Below are 23,422 nucleotides of genomic sequence, written 5' to 3'. Positions count from 1 at the left end.
TGAAATTTACACACTTCACATTGTTTCATTTTTGTTATTTTATAGCCTTAAAGCATCACAGGGTTGAGATTTATTTCTTCCCATGAGGTCTGGCTGGCTTCACACTCTACAAAGCTGAAGATGACTTCAATTTCCTGATCCTCCTGCCTTTACTTTTTTTTTTTTTAAGATTTATTTATTTTATGCATGTGAGTACACCATCGCTGTCTTCAGGCACACTAGAAGAGGGCATCGGATCCCATTACAGAGGGTTGAAAGCTACCATGTGGTTGCTGGGATTTGAACTTAGGGCCTCTAGAAGAGCAGTCAGTGCTCTTAACTGCTGAGCCATCTCTCCAGCCCAGCATAGGCACCTTTCTAAACCCAAAGTAGGCATGGTAGACCATAGTTGGCATGACTGCCAACAGCCGATAGACAGACAAAGGAGAATCAAGCACTCAGGGCTACGTAGTGTGTTCAAAGCTAGCCTGGGCTACATGAGACCCTGTCTCTACAAAACAAAACACCCTAAACTTACCATGGCTGCCGGAATTCAAGTCATTTTTACCTTCTATCAACTCCTGTTTAATTGCAGATCATCTTTAGATGGTGGAAGATTTCTCTGAGAAGTGAGTATCGGTCAGCAAAACCTGGAGAGACAAAGGAAACTCATGGAGACTTCCTCGATAACTCTCATCTCCAAGGTGAGGTGATCACACCCCAGCACATGTGGCAGAGACGTATTGCACACTGCATACTTGCGCAATTACGTTCTTAGAAGTAATGGAATGTTGAATTTGAGTTTTACTTTTGAGGACTGGAAAGGTGGCTTAGTGGTTAAGAGTACGTACACTCGCCGGGCGGTGGTGGCGAACGCCTGTAATCCCAGCACTTGGGAGGCAGAGGCAGGCAGATTTATGAGTTCGAAGCCAGCCTAGTCTACAGAGTTCCAGGACAACCAGGGCAACACAGAGAAACCCTGTCTCAAAAAACAAAACAAAACAAAAAAAACAAAAAAAAGAATGCATATGCTCTTGCAGAATTCCATTCCCAGCACCCATGGGAGGAAGGGTTTACAACTGCCTGTAACTCCAGCTCCATGAAATTCAGAGACCTTGCCTAGCCTCTGTGGGCAATTGCGCACACACCCATGTATACGTAATTAAAAACAAGATACATCTTTTAAAATTAAAACTTTTCTGAGATAGAGTCTCTTGCATTCTAATACTGTGTTGTCTTTCTGGGGAGGTGTGAACAAACATCTGTTTACTGCAGATAGGGTAACAATCACAGACCAAAGATGTGATTCCACCCAAGTCCTGTGAGTGTCCTGGGGTTAGTCACAGGCATAAGGGTGACTCAGAGGTAGCTATGTCACTGAAAAGCCCAGCCTCGAGTGTCTGATGACTCACGAAGCCTGTGTCCCCATACAACGTGCAGACAGCTCCAGTAGTCTCAGTTGCTCATCTCTGTCCTCAGAGGGGGGTGGGGAAGAGAGGGGGAGGGAGGGAGGGAAAGAAGAGAGAGAGAGAGAGAGAGAGAGAGAGAGAGAGAGAGAGAGAGAGAGAGAGAGAGAGAGAGAGAGAGAGATTGGAAGCTCATGGCTACACATAACGTGTCTTGGGTATCATTTAGCCAATTTAGCCAGCTGGAGCCTCAGTGCTGCTTCTAGCCAGCTCTGTGGCCACAGTGATGGCTCAGCCCCTTTGTGAGTCAGTTTCCTTGTGCTGGCTGGGGGTAATCGCGGTTACATCATCCGGTCACCCGGAGCCTTCCAAGTCTTCCTCGGCATTCTACAGAATCAGCCCTTAATTACTCTTCGCTGCATTGTTTAGCAGCCGGTGTTTGACTTGACTTATTTTTCCCTCTTCTCTTGGTCTTCCCACTAAGGTCCCCAACAAGATTTCCTCACGCAGAGATCTTGGCAGAGGATCTGAGCAAATCACTCTTGCTGCCTGGACCTCTCAGCAGTACTAACTGAGGAGGTGGCTCTGTCCTTTGACCTTGTTCCTTCTCCATTACAGTCTCCTTAGTCTTCAAGTCTGTGATTGGATTGGGAAGTCAAACCTGTCTGCCTTTCTCTAGTCTGTAATTGTTCCCTGGGGGGTTCTGATTCAATCTCTAGCTTTCTTTTCTTTTCTTTGTTATTGTTATTGTCGGTTTTTTGAGACAGATTTCTCTTGTGTAGTTAGTTCTGACTATCTTAGAACTTGACCAGACTGTCCTTGAGCCCAGAGATCCACCTATTTCTGTCCCCAACCCCCACCCCTCAGTCCTGGAACTAAAGGTGTGCTCTACCAACAGCTGATTCAATCAGGGCTAGAGAGATGGCTCAGTGGTGAGACGACAACACCCTTCCAGAGGACCCAAGTTTAGTTCCAGCACTCATGTCAATGGCTCTCGATTTCCTGTAAACTCCAATGACCAGAAATCCAATTTTTCCTTTTGGCGCGCGCGCGCACACACACACACACACACACACACACACACACACATACACACACACACAATAAAAATTAGAGATAAACATTTTAAAAACTGATCTTTACAAGACGGTAAGTCTTAAGTAAATATGTCTCATTTGAACTTCTCTAAATACCGCACTCGGGTAGTTACATAATTGTACCCACGATGAATGCACACGAGGATCTGCTCACCAGTGGATCCACAGAGCTTCCAGTAGAGGATTCATTGGGTAACGGTGCCTGCTGCCACTCCTGACTTGAATTCCGTCCTTGGCACCCACATGGTAGAAAGAGAGAACTGACTCCTACAAGTTGTCAGGAGACCTACGCACACCTTCCACGGGGTGGGGTGATGGGTGGGAGGGTGATGACCTCGAACCACAAAGCCTGAAGTTACTTTTTGTTTGTTTTTTTTGTTTTTTTGGATTTGGTTTTTTAGAGACAGGGTTTCTCTGTGTAGCCCTGGCTGTCCGGGAACTCACTCTATAGACCAGGCTGGCCTCAAACTCGAAATCTGCCTGCCTCTGCCTCCCAGAGTGCTGGGATTAAAGGCATGCGCCATCACTGCCTGGCTTGCCAAGAACTTTCTTGAAGGCAGATCTTCCAGCTCTTTCCAGTCCTTGGGCGACACAGTGACACAGTCCCAACCTCAACCTCAGGAGACCCTGTTTCAAAAATAAACAAACACAGAAGGAACATTTTTCTTGGTTGTCTCCCCTAAATTGCCTCTTACGCCCTCTGTGCTGACACTGCCTTGTTAACTCTCTCCAACCACTAGGGAGAAAATCAGAGCCTTTCTCTGGAATACCGACTCCCACACTCGCTGCCAGAGGGGGTGCTGTGCACCCAGCTGTTTGGTTCTTATCTATTTTATTGTGGTAGGAACTTTGTTTTTCGATGGGTCTTTAATACCACTTAGAACAATGACTGGTCCTCAGCTCAATAAATAAATTCTTATGAATTATTTATGGGAATTTTCTCTTTATTATTTTTCCTTTTTCCTTTTTTCCTTTTTTTTGGGGGTGGGGGGTGGGGTGGGACAGGGTCTGTGTATGTGGCCTTGGCTGTCCTGAGTCTAACTATGTAGACCAAGTTGGTTTTGAATTCACAGAGAAGTACCTGCCTCTACTTCAGTACCTGGCTCCTAAATGCTTGGATTAAAGGTGTTTAAGAATGTGCCTGGCCTTAGTTATTTTTAGGCATCATTGATTTTTTTTTTTAATTATTTTATTTTAATTGTATGTGGTGTCTGTGCATGGGTTTGTGTCTGTCTGAGTTCTAGTTCCACCAGAGTCCACAGTAGGCCTTCAGATGCCCTGTGGCTACAGTTAGAGATAGTTGGTTGTGGGCTGCTGTGAAACCTTTTGGAATATATTAACTTGAGAGACCATGAGCAGCCGGGCATGGTGGCGCATGCCTGTAATCTCAGCACCTGGGAGGCAGAGGCAGGCGGATTTCTGAGTTCGAGGCCAGCCTGGTCTACAGAGTGAGTTCCAGGACAGCCAGGGCTACACAGAGAAACCCTGTCTCAGAAACAAACAAACAAACAAACAAACAAACAAACAAAAAACCAAAAAAAAAAAACCCCCAAAAAAAGAAAAGAAAAGAAGAGAGAGAGAGAGAGAGAGAGAGAGAGAGAGAGAGAGAGAGAGACCAGGAGCCTCCAGCGACCCACTAGGAATGTCCTCAAATGGTTTTTGAGGCGCATAGCAGAGTTTCCTTGCCTTCTCCCACCTCATCTTGCTGCCACCCACCTTCCTGATGGTCCCCTCAGTGTGTTTGAAAAGCCTTGATCTATAGATTCCTTTGTCCTGTTACTCTAAAACCTTACTAAAAATATTAAGTTAAAACATGGGAGTTTATGGGACTAGAGAGAAGGCTCAGCAGTTAAGAGCACCAACTGCTCTTCCAGAGGTCCTGAGTTCGATTCCAGCAACTACAAGGTGGCTCACAACCAGCCGTAATGGGATCTGATGCCCTCTTTGGTGTGTCTGAAGATAGTTACTGTGTACTCATGTACATAGAGTAAATTTTAAAAATACTTAAAAAAAAAAAAAAAAGAAAGAAAAAAGAAAAAAGAGCACTGGCTATTTTTCCAGCGGACCCAGGTTCAATTCCCAGTACCCACAAGGCAGCCCACAACCATATTTAACCCCAGGTTTAGGGGGTCCAGTGCCCTCTTCTGGCTTCCATGGGTACTGCATATACTTGGTACAGACATACATGTAGGCGAAACATAAAGTATAATAAAAAAAAATTTAAATTTTAAAAAAGAATGTGCAGTGGCCTGACCCGTCCTCCCTTAGTGCGTTCGCTCATATGTGGCTCCAGAATAAACTCTGACCTCCTTTGAGGTTGGAGTTAAGGTTTTACAGTAACGAGCCTTACTGAAGGGGGTTTTGATGACTCTGTCCCTCAGTCCTGAGAAGAATTAAGCAAGGTGTATGTTACTGGAGTATCTGGGTCCCCGTTGCAGCATAGTTTTATTAGTAAAAGAATTTCAAAAATGGACTCTGAAGGAAACTCAAGGACAATTAGAAGTTGAGAGAAAAATCACAGGGCAGGCAAAGGGAAATGGAGAAGACAGAGTCTGAATTAGGATCCAAGAATAGATAAAGAGCTACAACAGTGCCTTCCTTTCCAGAGAACCTGGGTTTGATTTCCAGCACCCAGCAGGCCATTCATAACCACTTACAGGGTTACAGGGTCACCCGGCGCCCTCTTCTGGCTGCTTCGGGCATTGCATACATATACATAAATAGCATATGGATGGAGACATATAAAAATGAGAGAGAGGAGAGATTGAGAGTAGGGCTTTAATTTCAGCATTCGGGAGGCAGTGATAGGTGGATCCATGACAGCCAGGGCATCAGAGAAACCCTGTCTTGAAAAAGAAAGAAGCAGGGCGGGGGTGGGGGGGGCAAGCAGGCAGCTTCAGCAGTGGAGGTCTGTAAACAGCTGCAGAACTGAAGCTGGGAATGAGAGAACTAGAGCGTCAACATGCTCAGTATCCAAAGAAGAGACAAAAAGGAGAAAAGGGAAAAAACGATGTCTCTGAATTGGAACTCAGAAACATGGGGAAGCTTATCAGTGATTTGTTCGTTTTGTTTTTTTGTTTTGTTTGTTTGTTTGTTTGTTTTTTTGAGACAGGGTTTCTGTGTAGCCTTGGCTGTCCTGGAACTCACTCTGTAGACCAGGCTGGCCTCGAACTCAGAAATCCGCCTGCCTCTGCCTCCCAGAGTGCTGGGATTACAGGCGTGCGCCACCACCAGCCGGCTCATTTTGTTTTTCAAGACAGGGTTTCTCTGTATAGCCCTGGCTGTCCTGGAACTCGGTAGACCAGGCTAGCCTCGCACTCAGAAATCCACCTGCCTCTGTCTCCCAAGTGCTTGTGCTGGGATTACAGGCGTGCGCCCCTTGGGTTTAAATTGTCCCCCTAAGAGTCCGCATTCTTCCCGTCTGATTAGCATGTTTTTAGTTTTGAGGCTTTGAGGGCTGGCAGGTGGGTTAGATCTTAAGGGAGTGCACAATAGTATGTAATGTTCTAAGCACTGGGCAGATCAGAACTCAGATTCCATTCCATTCTTTTGATTAGGAGGAAACAGCCTTCCTTTAATGGAATTTAACACATTCCTGAGACATCTTATGGTAAATGTTCAAGGTGATCAAGAGGAGGAAAAAAAAAACAAAGAAAGGAAGAAAAAGAAAAGGGAGGCAGAGACAGGCTTATTTCTGAGTTCGAGGACAGCCAGGGCTATACAGAGAAACCCTGTCTCGGAAAAAAAAAAATGGGGGGGAGGGAAGAGAGAGGGGTCCAAGTGGCCTCTGGCCTCCAGCCCTGCTGATCGACGCTTGTTCAGATGCCTAACTTTGGGCAGGTGGAGGAGTCCAGTTGCTTATGGCCACAAGAGTCCAGGCTTTGACCCTAAAAACTCCATTTACACAAAAGGAAAATTCTCACGCTATTACCAGTGGTCCACATCTGAACAGGTGTTTCCAGGTGTCTGGCCTTTAAAAGAAATTATTTGTGTCTGTGTGTGTGCTCGAAGCTGTGCACACTCATATCAGGATGCACACGTAGAAGGCGGAGGACCCGCAGGAGCTCTCACCTTCTGTCACAGTGTGGGTCCGAGGAGAGCGCTCAGGTAGACTTGGTGTTAAGCGCCGTTAGCCACAGAGCCATCCTGCACATCTTCTTGTCCCCTTATTCAAAGGGCTTGGATGAGGCCTCACACAGATACGTAAAGGGAACTTGATGAAAAGGCCGAGTGGCTGGCAGATGGGAGCCTGTGCTCCCCGCTCTGCCAGAGAACCCACGTTGGGTGCTTTCACTTCAGCTCCATGGGATCCTACACCTTCTTCTGGCTCCTGCAGACACCCCATAGGTGCCATGCTCACACACATGCACCAAAGCCTTAGTAAAGATCAGAAACACAGGGTTAAAGCTAAAGACATGGTACAGCACCACAAGATGGCCTGAGCTGCCCTTAATTCTCGTTCCAGGGGATCTGTCGCCGCCTTCTGGACTGTGTGGGCACCAGACAGGCATGTGACACACATGTATATGTGCATGTAAACACTCATACACATAAAATAAAACCTTAAAAAAAATCAGAAAACCACTGTCAAGTCTGATACTGAAGGTACTCAAGGGAGGAGGAGGAGGAGGAAGAGGAGGAGGAGGAGGAGGAGGAGGAGGAGGAGGAGGAGGAGGAGGAGGAGATTTTGGGTTTTCAAGACAGGGTTTTTCTGTGAAGCCTTGGTGGTACTGACGCTCACTCTGTAGACCAGGCTGGCCTAGAATTCACAGAGAGATCTGCCTGCCTCTGCCTCTGCCTCTGGAGTCCTGGGATTAAACGCGTGCCACCAGGCCTGGCAAGAGCCCTGAATATTTTGGGTCTCCTCTTATGGGGTCAAAAAAAGGAAAAGTTTGGTCAATAAGTGGTGGTTTTCTGAGGTCATGTGATCACCTCTCTACTGAGACTGTCCTTCCCATGATGCCTCTCATTTGAATGATGTAAATTTTATAATTTTAATTTTGTATAGGCATAAGGTGGTAAGTAATAGATTCTCCCTGAACATTTACCTGAGTATACAGTTTTGCCTTATGGGTCAGGTATCCAAAACCAGCTCAGACTGGATTGGCTCTTCAGTCTTTTATTTATTTATTTATTTATTTATTTATTTAATTTTTTGTTTTTTTGGATTTGGTTTTTTTGAGACAGGGTTTCTCTGTAGAGCCCTGGCTGTCCTGGAACTCACTCTGTAGACCAGGCTGGCCTTGAACTCAGAAATCTGCCTGCCTCTGCCTCTCAGAGTGCAGGGATTACAGGCGTGCGCCACCACTGCCCGGCTGGCTCTTCAGTCCTGAGATCAACATTTATTGGGCATGCTGTGGACCACAGACTGTTCAAGTTTAATGGTTGTCAAAGGAGGTGACTGCTCCTTTGTTCAGAGTCCATGCAGCCAGATGCAGGCGGATCCTGTATGCTAGGTACATTGTTTGGAGAGGGCTGGGTGTGTAATGCAAGAGAAGGAGTGAGTTATTAGAATAGAGTAGGTAGCACTGTGGTGCTTGCTATTAATTCCAGCACTTGGAAGTGAGTTCGAGGCCATTCTGGTCTACATAATGATTTCCAGTGCTACACTGAAGGACCTTGTCACACACACACAAAAAAAAACAACCCAACCCAAACCAGAATGCATTTCCATCCCTTGATTATTCAGGGAGCTTAGGTGTGAGAGGGATCTTGTGTTTTATTAAAAAAATATATTTATCATACTGTGTGTGTGTGTGTGGTATGCTCTCATGCATGTGTGTTGTGTGTGTGTGCTGTGTAAGTGTGCTTATATGCCTGTGTGTGTGTGTGTGTGTGTGTGGTATGCTCTCATGCATGTGTGTTGTGTGTGTGTGCTGTGTAAGTGTGCTTATATGCCTGTGTGTGTGTGTGGTATGCTCTCATGCATGTGTGTTGTGTGTGTGTGCTGTGTAAGTGTGCATATATGCCTGTGTGTGTGTTGTGTGTACATGTGTGTGTGTGTGTGTGCAGTACACATATCACACCACAAATCTGGAGGTCAAAGGGCAGTTTGTGGGAGCCAGCTCCCCGTCTTCTTCATGTGGGTGCCAGGGACGGAATTCAGCCATCACCCTTTTATCTGTTGTGCTGTCTTGCTGGTGCGCCGGGACGAAGCCCCGCCCCAGCCCCTCCTTGTGAGCCGAAGGATCTGTGTGCTCCTGGCTCTTGAGCTCTCACTGCGCTGGATGTTGCTTTCTGTTGTTTCTCAACATCCCACCTTTCACACCGAGCTCCATCGCTTGCTGTCTCCGTTACCCCTGCTTCCCTAACCCTGGCCACGTCCCATCCGCTCCTCAGTCCCGGACGCCTCCAGATGCCTCTGGATCTTTTTTCCTCCTAACCACAATAAAAACCTCACCCCTAATGGAGCAGTCGGGTAGGCAGTCTCTTTACTGTGGCCCCTCAAATACAGCTGGCTGATCTTTTTTTGTTTCTACGTCAAGTCTGTTTCCGTCAGGCGTTCCATTAGTCTATTCTTTGTGGGTGACTATCTGCTTTGTAAGTAACTAAAGTGTCTAAAATTACGAGGCAGAGCTGGGCATGGTAGCTGGTGCTTTAATCCCAGTCACTGGGGAAGCAAACAGCTCTCAGTGACTTAGGGCCAGTCTGACCGACATAGGTAGTTTCAGCCCAGCCAAGAGGACATAAAGAGATCCTGTCTCAACCCCAAACCCCATTTAAAAAAGTAAAAATAAATATACAAAGCAAAGCACTAATGGTTTTCATGAAATATTCCTCCGTTAATGCTTTTATCTTCACCTCATAATTTGCTAAACTGTGTAAAGATGGGACTGAGAGAAGGTGGAGAGGAAGGAAATCTAATAAGAAAAAGTGAAATAATAGGAGTCAGCTGAATTCAGCGCGCCGTGAGTCACATGGTTGGGGGGCGGAGGAGAAAGCACAAAGACCCTCGCTGCCCCTCACCGAGGCAAGCCGGGAATTGAATCCTGAAAGCACCTTATTCATAAAGCCCTCAGGCTAGAGAGCCCGCGTGGAATCCGCCTCCTCAACCCTTTCCTCATTAGCATTTTTATAGAGAAGAACTAAGAAATCAATTCAAGGTCCCGGCTTATCCTTCTGGCCAGGTGGCTTTTGTCTCTGAGGTCCCCTCCCCCTTATCTTTCTGCCACTCTGAGGGGCTGGGGTGTTTGTGGAGAGCAAAGCTAGAGGCTTGCATTTCTCCTTTAACTAATTTCTTTTTTTATTTTATTTTTTATATTTATTTATTTATTTTGGTTTTTTGAATTTGGTTTTTTTTCCAGACAGGGTTTCTCTGTATAGTCCTGGCTGTCCTGGAACTCACTCTGTAGACCAGTCTGGCCTCAAATTTAGAAATCCGCCTGCCTCTGCCTCCCAGAGTGCTGGGATTAAAGGCGTGCGCCACCACTGCCCAGCTAAATTTTTTTTTAAAGATTTATTTATTTATTATCTGTGTTTGCTTGTTTTTGAAACAGAGTCTCTTATTTAGCCTTGCTATCTGGTGCTTGTTATGAAGACTAAGCTGGCGTCAAACCCATAAAGATCCACCTGCCTCAACCTCCCATTAGGGTTAAAGGCTTATGCCACCACAAGCAGGTAGATATTTATTTTTGTTATTTTATTTTATGCATATGTCCATGTGTCTGTCCATGAGAACAAAGGTTACATACATGTGTGGGTGGGGCAACAGAGGAGGCCAGAAGGTCATGGACCCCTTGGAGTTAGCGTTAAAGGCAGATATGAGCTGGTTGATGGTGGTGCTGGGGACTGAACTCAGAGCCTCTGGAAGAGCGGCTAATTCTCTTAACTGCTGGGCCTCTCTCCAGCCTTCATGCCTTCTCTAAAAATTTCTTTATTTTTATTTGATGTGCAGTGGTGTTGTACCTGCATGTGTCCGTGTGAGGGTGTCGGATCCCCTGGAATGTGTTACAGACAGACAGTTGTGAGCTGCTACATGGGTACTAGGAGTTGAACCTGAGTCCTCTGGAAGAGCAGCCAGCGCTCTTAAATTTTTATGGTGTGAGTGTGTGTGTGTGTGTTGGGAGGCGTTGCAGACTTTTTGGATCTTACATCACTTCATGATCCTTTTTTTTCCTGTTGTCAAGGAGAATTCCCGGAAAGAAGCCGCATAGATCCAAAGGAACTGATTGCTCAGAACTGCAGTGGGGTGAGAGGTTGTAATGTTGCAGGTCCAGGCCAATTAACAGATAATCTGTCAATTACCACCGGGCGGTGGTGGTGCATGCCTGTTATCCCAGCACTCTGGGAGGCAGAAGCAGGCAAATTTCTAAGTTCAAGGCCAGCCTGGTCTACAGAGTGAGTTCTAGGACAGCCAGGGCTACACAGAGAAACCCTGTCTCAAAAAAAAAAAAAAAAAAAAAAAATCTGTCAATTACCAGACCTAGCTTCCACCAGCCCAAAAGCTAAGAACATCATTAACATCTGATGCCTCTGGAAAATCTTCCCACATTTTGCTGTAATGCCTCTGATGTACCCTATCAAGGTATTTTAAATTTGCCTCTCTAACAGGGCCACAGACTTGGCATGCCCCTAGACCTTAGCATGACTGACTCCATGATGGAAGTACCAATCAGGCTGTAAGACCCAGTAGACAGCACTACCGGCCAAAACTAAAACAGGCCTAGTTCATCAAAGGCCATATAGGTTTGCTAAAGTCTAGAAATATTCTAACCTTGCTTTTTGGCTTCTGTAGTTTTGCTTCTGGCTAACTGTTCTTGTTGACTGAAGTTTGTCAACCCAGAACATGTTTTTGGTGTTGTTGTTGTTTGTTTGTTTGTTTTGTGCTTAAAAGCTCACCCTGGGAAAGGCTTGGGGTTACACTGGGATCCTGTATACCCAATGTAGTTGCGGATGGCTAATAAAGACTATTAGCTTAAACCCACGTCTGAGAAGTCTTCTCTGGTGAATATCCCACAACACCTTGATTGGCTTTCTTTATTATGTAAAACTATAAAATTTTAAGAAACTGCTCCCACATTGGAACATGAAGTTTGGGATAACATAAATCTGTGTTCTATATCATGGTCACTCGAATATGGCTCCTTAATAAACTATTTCTTATTCCCTTTAAGGTGAGAGCTGGGTTGTTTATGTTGACACAGTGTAGTATGGGAAAGATTAACTCAGAGCTAAAAAAATCACTAGCAAGGTATCCATGCAGATTCCTTCTTAGAGAACAAAATGGCGCCTTCACAGGCAGCTGAGCAGGGGAGGGGCCAAGAGCAGGCAGGGAGGGACTGAGGGGAGAAAGGGGAGGGGCCAAGAGGAGGGTGGTCCAGACAAATCAAGAGTCTGGTGTGGATGAGGATGAGAAATGACCTTGTTAGATGAGTAGCCCTCAAAGCTTCTAATGGTGGTCCAGAACAGTGTTTGTATGACAGGGAAAATCTTTTAAAAGCTATGTGTCTTTGTACTTTGCTGTTCAGGGTTATGACCCACAGCCAGGCCTCTGGTCTCTACCACATCTTTTATTTTTTTCTCTCTTTTCCTTTCTTCCTTTTGCAATGTTTTCCTTCAGTGCTAGGCAGTGAACCCACTGGCTTCAGACACTCAACATTCTAGACAAGTGCTCTCCCAATAAACTGTCCCTTCCTCACCCACTCTGCTGTCCAGAAGGAGAACAGCCCACAGTTCTGGTCAAACCTTTTCCCCCAGTTTGGGGCAAGATTGGCACCAAGGACAGGAACTGCATCTATGCCAGCGGCGACCTGCCTATTCCCGAGATAAAGTCAACAGTGTGTACCCCTTCTCGCCATAGGAAGAGCCAGCATTGATGTCTTTTCTGCAGCCACTAGCACCCCCTTATCTGGGCAGTTTGTACCCTCCCCTCGTGCCTTCAGTGTGTACTTTACTACAATACCCCATAGTGCACCCAGTATGGCCTGGTCATTCCCATTGAGACCAGGTAGGTGGCAACCAACAAGGGCAACCTGCTTTCTCTCTCTCTCTCTCTCTCTCTCTCTCTCTCTCTCTCTCTCTCTCTCTCAGATGTAACTACAACAACAACAAAAATCACTGCCCTTCAAACAAGGGTAACCTTAAGAGGATGATGGGATGATTTGCTTTGGTCTTTGCCACACTCATCATAGGGTGATGTGCAGAGAAAAGATGTTTGTGAGTCTCACCCAAGGCTCACCAGGAAGCCAGCTGCCTCCACTGGGAAGATCCAGCAGGGACCCCACAGCAGCCCAACATGACTATTTGCTATGGAGCCTTTTCCCCCACTCTGGCCTCTTAATGGTGGGTCTCTGTCTGTCTGAGGTCAACTATTACTGGAAATTTGCACTGGGGGGCTTAGAGAAGGCTGCTGCACAGGGCTGCTCGCATTTAGCTTGGACCATCAGTATGCTGACAGCTTGCAAAAAGTTGCTCGTTAGATGTATGAGCCACGGGCATTGTGTAGCGCCCCGGGGTGCTGTTGTTTGTGTCCTTTTTATCGGGAGGTGGCTGGGTGAAGGAACATTTATGATAGGACACTCAGGAAGATTCGATTTCGTTAGAAGACACAAATATTCCCCAGTGACTCCCAATGGGATTCTAGATCAGCCTGGAGCATGGGAGAATGTTCTCCTTCCGTCAGAACTGTGCTCAAGCATGGATTATCAATACCCCAGGCAGTGGTTTGGGGAAGACTTCCAGCATTCTCAGCGGCAGTGGCTTTCACAGGACGAATGTGGGCTGAGAGATACAGCACAGCTGCTGTGTGTGTGTGTGTGTGTGTGTGTGTGTGAGTATGGTTAAGGAGTGGGGAATGGATAGGCTATTTCCATATTCCCCACGGTAGGGACACTATGTTACATGCAGCAGGGAGGAATCTTCATATATGCTGATAAGAATTTGTTTGTTCTGAGTTAATCTTCTTGAACGTTTTTTCCCTTTCTCTCTTTTGAAACAGGGTTGTTTGTAGCCCAGGCTAGATCTTGAACATAAGCAGAGAAAAGCCTCGTGCTCTTGATCAATCGACTTCCACCTTGACTGGGTTTTTTTCTCTATTGCAGACCAAGGCAACTTAGAGGAGAAAGCATTTTACTGGGACTTGATTACAATTTCAAAAGTGAGTCCATGGCCGTTTTGGCCCCAGCAGGCAGAATGCTGGAGCAGTGGCTGAGACCTTACATTTCATCCATACGTTGGAAGCAGAGAGATGGGAAACTGGGTCTGGTATGGACCTGGGCTTTTGAAACCTCAAGGTTCCATGAACTAGTGATTAAACACTCAAATATATGATCCTGGTGGGGGGATCATTCTCATTCAAACCACCTCACACCTCCCTGTCTCCAGATTACAGGCCTGTGGAATCATGCTTGAGTCTCTATTTTTCTCTTTGAGATGGTCTATCTGTGTGGCTGACACTGACTTGGAATATCCTGTGTAGCATCCAAGCTGGCTTAGAACTCATGTTCCTTTGACCTCTGCCTCTTTTAGTTCTGGAGTTGCAGGTGGGAGTCACTTACAACCAGCCTTTGCTCTATTTTTTTCTTATCTTTTTCAAGACAGGGTTTCTCTGTGTAGCCTCGGCTGTCCTGGAACTCACTCTGTAGACCACGCTGGCCTCAAACTCAGAAATCTGCCTGCCTCTGCCTCCAAAGTGCCACCACTGCCTGGCTTCTTTTGCTAATTTTAATATTGAGTTCTCTGCCTAGAGATGTTCCTGTCATTTTCTCAACATACAGCCTATATGGAAATGTGGGGACAAGCTTCAACAAGACCCATGCTTTGCCTCCCCGTGTGATGATGGATTTGAAGAAAAGATGGCTCTGAGTATTATGGTTGGCGAGGGCAGAAGGGCTTGGTGACAGGGTCTCCATCTGGTGGCCTGCCAGTCTTGCAATAAAGCTTGTTTTGTTTTGTTGTTTTGTTTTTTTGAGACAGGGTTTCTCTGTGTAGCCCTGGCTGTCCTGGACCTCACTCTGTAGACCAGGCTGGCCTCGAACTCAGAAATCCTGCCTGCCTCTGCCTCCCGAGTGCTGGGATTACAGGTGTGTGCCACCATGCCCGGCTCATAAAGCTTGTTTTCCTTGTCCAAGCTCCTTGTTTCTCAGCCTTTGACAGGGGCAATGACCAGATTTGAATCTAATAACAGTAAATGGCAGCAGAGTCTTGTGTAAATTACTCGAGGAAGAGGGTTTGCGGTAGCCAGCTAGTGTGCTGACACCGGCTCTAGTTTCTACGCATTTGCAAGCCCTTATTATTTCTCGTCCCTAATGTTTTTAATCTCATTGCTTAAACCTCTTGGGTATGTATGTACGTACGTATGTGAGCGTACGTGTGTGTGTGTTTGTGTATGCATGCGCATGTGTTGATATCTGAGTTATCTGAGAGGATTCTGCAATGTATGGATCCTGTTTAAACGCAGGTGGTCAGATGTGGCGACTGTCTCAGTTAGCGTTTCCTTTGCTGTGAAGTGACACCATGAGCAAGGCAACTCTTACAAAGGACAGCATTTAAAATGTGTCTGGCTTACAGTCTCTGAGGTTCAGTCCATTATCATCACAGCAGGAAGTAGGGCAGCATGCAGGTAGACGTAGTGTTGAGGAAGGAGCTGAGAGTTCTACACCTTGATTCGAAGGCAGCCAGGAGAGACTGGCATCCTTAGGCAGCTAGGAGGAAGCTCCCTTCCACAATGGAGCCTTAGCATAGGAGAAGACCTCCAAAGCCCACCCCCAGAGTGACACACTTCCTCCAACAAGGCCACACCTCCTAACATACCATTCTCTATGGGCCAAGCATATTCAAACCACCACAGCAACCTTAACCATCAAGCCATCTCACAGGTCCTTTCTTTTTCCTTTTGAGACATAGTCTCACTGTGTATCCCCCGCTTTGCCTGGAACTCACTCCTGTAGACCAGGCTTGGCTTTGAACTCATAGAGACCCACCCACCTTTGCCTCCTGAGTGCTGAGATTAAAAGCACCCAGCCAGGCTCTTTTTCTTTTAACTCTAAAGTCCAGGCTTAAGGACTGAGCCCTTGGAGGCCTTCATATGTTATGCATGCTCTCCCCACCTCCCAGCTAGGGAGGAGATCATGCTCTGCCCACTGGGTGGGAGACACCCTCCCTCGGCTGTCTCTGGCTGATTCTTTGTTAGCTATTAGTCTGGGTTTAGCATCACCAGTTATATCAACCTTGTGATGTTGCTGGTCTGGCCACTGGAGGTGTGGGGGCAGTGCTAGCCAATAATTAGAGCACATTTCCTTTGCTCTCTCATATTCATGAACAGCTTACCCTTTTGCTAGGACGGAGAGTAGACCCCATCAACAGGATAACAAACAAATAAATGCCTCTCAAAACCTTCTCCCTTAGTACCACAAGCAGCTTGGGGGGAGTAGGAACCACTGGGTCTGTGATATGTCCTAAAGATTGTTTCTTCCCAATGGTGGTTTTCGTGGGACTGAACCTGTTGGTTTGTGGTTTGGCTTGCAGTTCAAGTCGCCGTAGTATTTGGTGCAAAAATATTAGACTATGTCTTCAACCTGTGCGAAGGTAAATTTGACTACCTGGAGCGGCTCTCTGACAAACTGTTGCTGAAGATCATCTGCTACCTGGACCTGGAAGACATTGCCAGGCTTGCTCAGACATCAAGCAGGTTTGAGAAGGTAACAGTCCCCGTGGTTGTGTCAGTTGTACCAAGAGCCCCGACACCAAGCTGGTCCCCAAGATCCACATGTCTCCTCTTCCTTATCATTTAGGTTTTTTGTTTGTTTGTTTGTTTTTGCTTTTCGAGGGTTTCTCTGTGTAGTCCTGGCTGTCCTGGAACTCACTCTGTAGACCAGGCTGGCCTCAAACTCAGAAATCTGCCTGCCTCTGCCTTCCAAGTGCTAGGATTACAGGCGTGCGAAACCACGCCCAATTATAGGCAGCTGTGAGCTACCATGCCATGTGGGTACGGAAACCAAACCCAGGTCCTCTGCAGGGGCAGCCAGTGTTCTTAACTGCTGAGCCATCTCTCCAGACCCTGTGTTTTTGTTTTTTTTTTGTTTTTTTAAAGATTTATTTATTTATTATATATGTACACTGTAGCTGTCTTCAGACACTCCAGAAGAAGGCATCAGATCTTGTTACGTATGGTTGTAAGCCACCATGTGGTTGCTGGGATTTGAACTCAGGACCTTCGGAAGGGAAGTTGGTGCTCTTAACCACTGAGCCATCTCTCCAGCCCCGACCCTGTGTTTTTTGTTTGTTTGATTTGAGTGCGTATGTATGTATGTATGTATGTATGTATGTATCAAGATAAGGATTTATGGGGGCTGGAGAGATGGCTCAGCAGTTAAGAACACTAACTGCTCTTCTGAAAGTCCTGAGTTCAAATCCCAGCAACCACATGGTGGCTCACAACCATCTGTAATGGAATATGATGCCCTCTTCTGGGAGTGTCTGAAGACAGCTACAGTGTACTTACATATAATAAATAATAAATAAATCTAAAAAAAAAAAGATAAGGATTTATGAAGTACAAGCTAGCCTTGAACAGCTTCTATTTTTTGTTTTGTTTTGTTTTAAGACAGGGTTTCTCTGTGTAGCCTTGGCTGCCCTAGAACTCACTTGATAGACCTGGGTGGTCTCTGAGCTCTACTGTCTCTGTCTCCTGAGAGCTGGGATTTAAGGCATGTGCCGCCATATCTGGCTCAGCCTTGATTTTTGAATCCTTCTGTTTCTACCTCCCAAGGACTGGAATATAGGCCATGGCCAGCTTATATTTTCCTTTGAGAATGTTCAGACAGTGTCTCTCCTTGTAGTCCAGGCTGGCCTTGAACTGATGGCAATCCTCCTGCCGTGCCTGGTCTCATGTGTTTCCTTTTCACAGTCATTTGTTGAGCCCTGCCTCCATGACAGCCACTGTCCTAGGCATACAAGCAACCGAGACAGCATTGTTCCTGCCTCAGATCTTAGAGAGCTAAATAGATTCAGGGGACCACAGTATAATGGGATGGGTTTGACAAGAAACATTAGTATAAGGCACAAGGACTGCATGCCAAGTGGTTTCCTGTGCCTCGCTTCTCAGACTGGACTGCTCTGTGTGGATTCTGAGTGCAAAGTAGCGGGCGTTCTATGTCAAAGACGCTTTCAAGTTGAGGGACACAGGCAGCATGGTCGCCCGTCAAGGGTGAGCTGAGCGTGTCTCAGGAGTTAAGAGTAGGACTAGCTGGTGGCTCCCAGCAATCAGGAGGCAGAGGCGGGTGAGTCTGGGGCTATCTTGGTCTACATAGTAAGTTCTAGGTCAGCCAGGGCTACATAGTGAGACCCTGCAGTATACCCAAGTTCCCTTTCTAGCACCCATGTCAGGAGGCTTATGATCACTTGTAACTCCTAGATCTCTCTCTCTCTCTCTCTCTCTCTTACTCACACGCGTGTGTGCGCGCGCGCGCGCACACACACACACACACACACACACACATCACAATAAAATAAATCTTGGGCTGGAGAGATGGCTCAGCAGTTAAGAGTGCTGACTGCTCTTCTGAAGGTTGTGAGTTCAAATCCCACCAACCACATGGTGGCTCACAACCATCCGTAATGATATCTGATGCCCTCTTCTGGGGTATCTGAAGACAGCTACAGTGTACTTACATATAATAAATAAATAAATAAATAAATAAATAAATCTAAAAAAAAAACCTTTTTAAAAAAGTTGTTAAGGAGTAACTGGTCCATTTCCATTTCTTCCAACATAGGCTGCTTTGGTGGGCTCTGTCCCTGTGTTTCCCCTCCCAAGCTGATGAGAGGATCCCAGGCTCTCAGTAGCCTTGGTCCTTAGCAGCTTGTGCTCCGATGACAGCTGTAAACACCACCAGCTTCCGTCTTTCAGGACAGGGTTCCGGTTTCGGGCCGCTTCCCCCATTACTGCAGTTCTAAAGCCTTTGCACGCCCCAGGCAAACACATCAGAATGTGCCATTGCACGCCCACCAGTCAGAGTCGGAGGGTGTGGCTGGCAGCTGGTGAACCTCGACTGGCTCGTCAAAGAACGAGCTTTCCCAGATGGTTCAAACTGCACTGTCACCCAAAGAGTTAACATTTCTCCCTTCAATAATACAGTAAAAATGTCTTCATGACAGGAATTCATTCTCAGCAATACAACTTATTAGTCTGCAGAATTCATTTCTCATTTAATTGTGTTTATTTTTTGAGAGTGGCTCCTATTATGAATTAAGTTGCTGTAGAACTCACTGTGTAGCTGAGGCATGATCCTCTTGCTTCAGTATCCTGAGTGCTGGCCTTACAGACGTGTCATCACATCTGACTGGTTGTTTTTGGACTTAACTTTTATTTCCTACAACTGCAGAAATAAGTACTATGAGTAATTGTTGTTTGTTTGTACATATTTTTAAATATATTATTATTGTTATTATTATTTTATCTTTGTTTTTGTTTGTTTGTTTTTCGAGACAGGGTTTCTCCGTGTAGCCCTGGCTGTTCTGGAACTCATTCTGTAGTCCAGGCTGGCCTCAAACTCAGAAATCCGCCTGTCTCTGCTTCCCAAGTGCTGGGATTAAAGGTGTGTGCCACCAACGCCTAGTGTATTTTTATTTTTTTGAGACAGGGTTTCTCTGTGTAGGCCTGGCTGTCCTGGAACTCTGAAGACCAGACTGTCCTTGACAGAAATCCCCCTGCCTCTGTCTCCTGAGTGCTGGGATTAAAGGCATGTACCACCAACACCTGCTTTATTTTTGTATTAATTAATTAATTGTTTATTTATTTTGAGATAAGGTCTTATTATGCAGCCTTGGCTGGCTTGGAACTCATAAAGATCTCCCTCCTTTGTCTTTCAAGTGCAAGGATTAAAGATATTTGCTATCATGCCCTGACTAAGTAGCCATACTTTAAAGAAGATGCCAAAGTGACTAGAAGGCACTGGTCGGAACCTAGTGAAGGAGTCTGCCAAGGCTTGGTTTGTTTCTTTGCATCAGTCAAAGGTCTCTGCAGGACCAGACAGCCTCTGGTGGTGGCTGCCCTCCCACTGGGCATCTGCTTCCCTTCAAGTTCTCAGGTCCCCTCTGCTTTTCTCCTTCTCTCCGTCCTGCCGATACTGCAGGTGCAGCCATAACCTGTTTTGTGTTACATCCCAGTGTTCTAAAGTCAGGCTGTGCTCAGTGGTTGGTGTGCATGCACGGGCACACGCACTGTGATGTGTAAAGGAGATAGAGGACAACATCGCGGAATCAGTTCTCGCCTTCCGTCTCCAAGTGGGTTCTGAGCATTAAACTGGGGTTCCCGCGCTTGCAGGGCAAGTGCCTTTCAGTACCTACTTCACCATCTCAGCCATTTTTAAAACTATATGGCTGGTTACCCATTCCTTGCTGTGAAATGGGCAAGTTCATGAAACCTGGTAAAGTGGTGCTGGTCCTGGCCGGACGCTGCTCCGGACGCAAAGCTGTCATCGTGAAGAACATTGACGATGGCACCTTGGTCGACCCTTACAGCCATGCATGCCCTGGTGGCTGGAATTGACGGCTATTCTCGAAAAGTGACAGCTGCCATAGGCAGGAAGATCACCAAGTGATCCCAGATCAAGTCCTTTGTGAAAGTTTGTAACTACAACCACCTCCTGCCCACAAGGTACTCTGGATATCCTCTTGGACAAAACTGTTGTCAACAAGGATGTGCTCAGGGACCCAGCTTTGAAATGCAAGGCCAGACAGGAGGCCAAGGTCAGGTTTGAGGAATGATACAAGACAGGGAAGAACAAATGGCTTTTCCAGAAGCTTTGTTTTTAGGTATATTTTTGTTTTCATCATTAAAAATTAAAACAAAACAAAAACCTCACTATGTAACCGTGGAGGACCTTGAATTCCTCATCCTCAAAGTCCTGGGATTTCAGGTATGTGCCACCATAACCAGTTTACTCAGTGCTGGGGATTGAACCTGGGGCCTAATGCCTGCTGGATAAGGAATCTACCACTGGAGCCACAGTCGCAACCTGGTTCTTGCTGTGTAGACAAGCTAACCTTAAAATCACAGCAAGCTCCTTGCATCTTTCTTCCAAGTGCCGGGATTAAAGATGTGCATGACCATCTGTACATTTAAATTTTTTAAAATAGCGTTTATTATTTATTTATTTAATTTGTGTGTGTGTGTGTGTTCACACACACTGGTGTACTACGACAGTGTTGCAGTCAGTGGACAACCTATGTGAATGGATTCTTTACTTTGTAGGTTCTGGGGAATCAAGCTCAAGTTGTGTCAGACTTGGGGGGAAATGCCTTCACCTGCTGAGCTATTCTGCCAGCCCCTCAGATTTTTAAGTATCACTCCCCCACCCCCACTCCAAAGGCACGTTTGTGCATGCTCACTAGGGGTTGAACCCAGGCCTTCAGATATACTAAACTGTGCACGTTGATACTGGGTATGGTGGCTCACACCTGTCATTCCAGCCTTTGAGAGGCCGAGGCGAGAGGATCGCATGAGCTGGAGGTCAGACGAGTCTACACAGTGAGCTCCGGGCTAGTCAGAGCTACGTTATGAGACCCCCATGTGGCAGGTGTACCAGCATGTCCTCCCTGGAGTTTTATCCCTACCAAACCGGAAACTCCTAGAACTTAAGTTTGTCTGTCTACCTTGATAGACATAGTGTAGGTCTCCTCCAAGGATGTGGAGATTGCTCAGTGATGAAGACAGCTTGCTGCTCTTCTAGAAGACTAGAGGTTGGTTTCCAGCATCTGTGTCAGGTGGATCACTGTAACTTGTAACTCCAGCTCTGGGAGATCCAACCCCCTCTTCTGACCTCCAAGGAACCCTATCCAAGCAGCATATACCTACAGGCACTGCTGGTGTAGACCTTTAATCCCAGCAAGCGAGCGAGGATCTGATGGGCTCCATAGCTGTATTTTTTTTTCTGTATAAACAAATAAAGAAGCGTCCTTAGTGCTTGACTGGCAAGAGATCAACCCTGCAGATGGAGGACCAGCCCTGAACTGAAGGAACTTCACCAAGATATGCAGCCACATGGCCACCTGCCTGGGCACCTGGCTCTCCTTTCCCCTCCAAAATGCACCAGAAATGACCCAAAGAAACCTCCGGTGCAGTGAGAGAAGAGAGGTCCAGACACCCAGGCTGGGATGTGGCTGTGGCCATGTTCCTTGTGGCTCAGAAATGACTGAAGTCGCTAAGCTTGCTCGTACATGAGACTTGCCTCAGAAACAAAACAGCAGCCAAGTGTGGTATGTCATACCTGGCAGGCAGAGAGGCAGGAGGATCTCTGTGAGTTCCAGGACAGCCAGTGCTACATAGTGAGACCCTGTCACAACCAACCAACCAACCAACCAACCAACCAACTAACCACCACCAAAACAAAAGAAGACGCTCTCCATGGTCACATTTTAGCAGGGGTGTAGATTTAAAAATATTTTTTAAGCTGGGCGTGGTGGCACACGCCTGTAATCCCAGCACTTGGGAGGCAGAGGCAGGCGGATTTCTGAGTTCACGGCCAGCCTGGTCTACAGAGTGAGTTCCAGGGCTACACAGAGAAACCCTGTCTCAAAAAAAAACCCAATATATATATTTAAGAGAGAGAGTGTGTGTGTGTGTGTGTGTTTGTGTGTTTGCTATGTGCTGAACAGTGGCCAGTGGCACCCGCCTTTAATCCCAGCACTTGGGAGGCAGAGGCAGGTGGATTTCTGAGTTCAAGGCCAGCCTGGTCTACAGAGCGAGTTCCAGGACAGCCAGGGCCACACAGAGAAACCCTGTCTCGAAAAACCAAAAAAAAAAAAAAAAAAAAAAAAAAAAAATGTGTGTGTGTGTGATATGTATGTGAGCGGGTGTTCTATAGCATGTATGTGAAGGTCAGGGGACATCTTACCAGAACTAGTTTTCACCTTCTATCATAGACTTCTAGGATCAAAGTCAGGCCCTTGGGCTTTTTCAGCAAGCAAGCTGAGCCCTCTCGCCAGCCCACAAGGACATTTATTTTCCTTGTGTTCACAAGCTCCCTTTAAAGGGGATCCCCAACTCTGGACAAGTAGAGAGTGTATCTAGTGAGCAGGTGAACACACACATAGGGAGTTCAGGTCTTCCCTATGTGGCTGGTTTAGGGGTACATATGTGTGTGTGGTGTGTTTTACTGTAGTAGCTGTTATCTTGAGACAGAGTCTCATGTATTCCTGGCTGACCTGGAACTCAATGTGTAGACCAGAATGGCCTTGAACTGGAAGAGATCCACCTACTTCTGCTTCCCAAGAGCTGGCATTAAAGGCGAGCCCAGTGGGTCCTGTGTGCTGTGGCTACCTAATTAAACCAAGATCTACTTGATACTGTTCTGATAAGTCTCTCTTCTGGGGGTGGTACTCAGTAGCAGAGTTTGTCCTTAGCACCTGTGAGGTTCTGGGTTCAGCCCCTGGCATCCTGGGCTCTAATAGGAAAATGTCTCATGGGATAGTGAGATACTTGCACAGCAGTGGGGAACATTTAAACGAGAGCTGGGGTTTATTCTAGCTCCTCCCCATTGTGAGCCTTGGGCAGCTGGCAAACACTCTTGCTTGTCTGAGCCCATTTTCTCAGTTCTTTTTGTTTTTGTTTTTTCGAGACAGAGTTTCTCTGTGTAGCCCTGGCTGTCCTGGAACTCACTCTGTAGACCAGGCTGGCCTCAAACTCAGAAATCCGCCTGCCTCTGCCTCCCAGGCATTTTCCCAGTTCTTACAAAGAGCAGGCTTTAGCTTGATCTCCTTCGATCCCTTTTAGAGTTCCTGTATGTCAACTTCGTGCACTGCCACCAGGGGGCGCGTCGTTCTTGCCTCCTGGCAACTGAAGGCCAAAGTTTGGAATGTTCAATAGGGAAGATTTTGTAGATAAAAATAAGTGTTTTCAGCCTAAAGTATGATGACTCATGCTGAAGCTACTCTAGTGGGAACTATAGTTTGTTATTTTTGTAATCTCAGTTACACAAGACAAGATACTCTTAAGTGTAT

At 46.4% G+C, this 23,422-nt stretch overlaps 1 protein-coding gene and 1 pseudogene across 1 annotated transcript in view; both read left to right on the top strand.

The window, feature by feature from the left end:
• The window catches only part of Fbxo36 (F-box protein 36), a 65,513-nt gene that overhangs the window by 39,650 nt on the left and 2,441 nt on the right, over window positions 1-23,422 (top strand). The window contains exons 2-3 of the mRNA XM_052193479.1: window positions 575-683; window positions 15,947-16,119. Of these exons, the coding sequence (XP_052049439.1) occupies window positions 575-683; window positions 15,947-16,119 (282 nt within the window). The remainder of the gene's footprint in view (window positions 1-574; window positions 684-15,946; window positions 16,120-23,422) is intronic.
• Window positions 19,827-20,236, top strand: LOC127692868 (60S ribosomal protein L27-like; annotated as a pseudogene).

This window comes from Apodemus sylvaticus, chromosome 9 (genome assembly GCF_947179515.1).
Source record: "Apodemus sylvaticus chromosome 9, mApoSyl1.1, whole genome shotgun sequence".
Lineage (NCBI taxonomy): Eukaryota > Metazoa > Chordata > Mammalia > Rodentia > Muridae > Apodemus > Apodemus sylvaticus.
The sequence above is the reverse complement of the archived record's forward strand: the minus strand, read 5'-3'. Positions and strand labels throughout refer to the sequence as shown.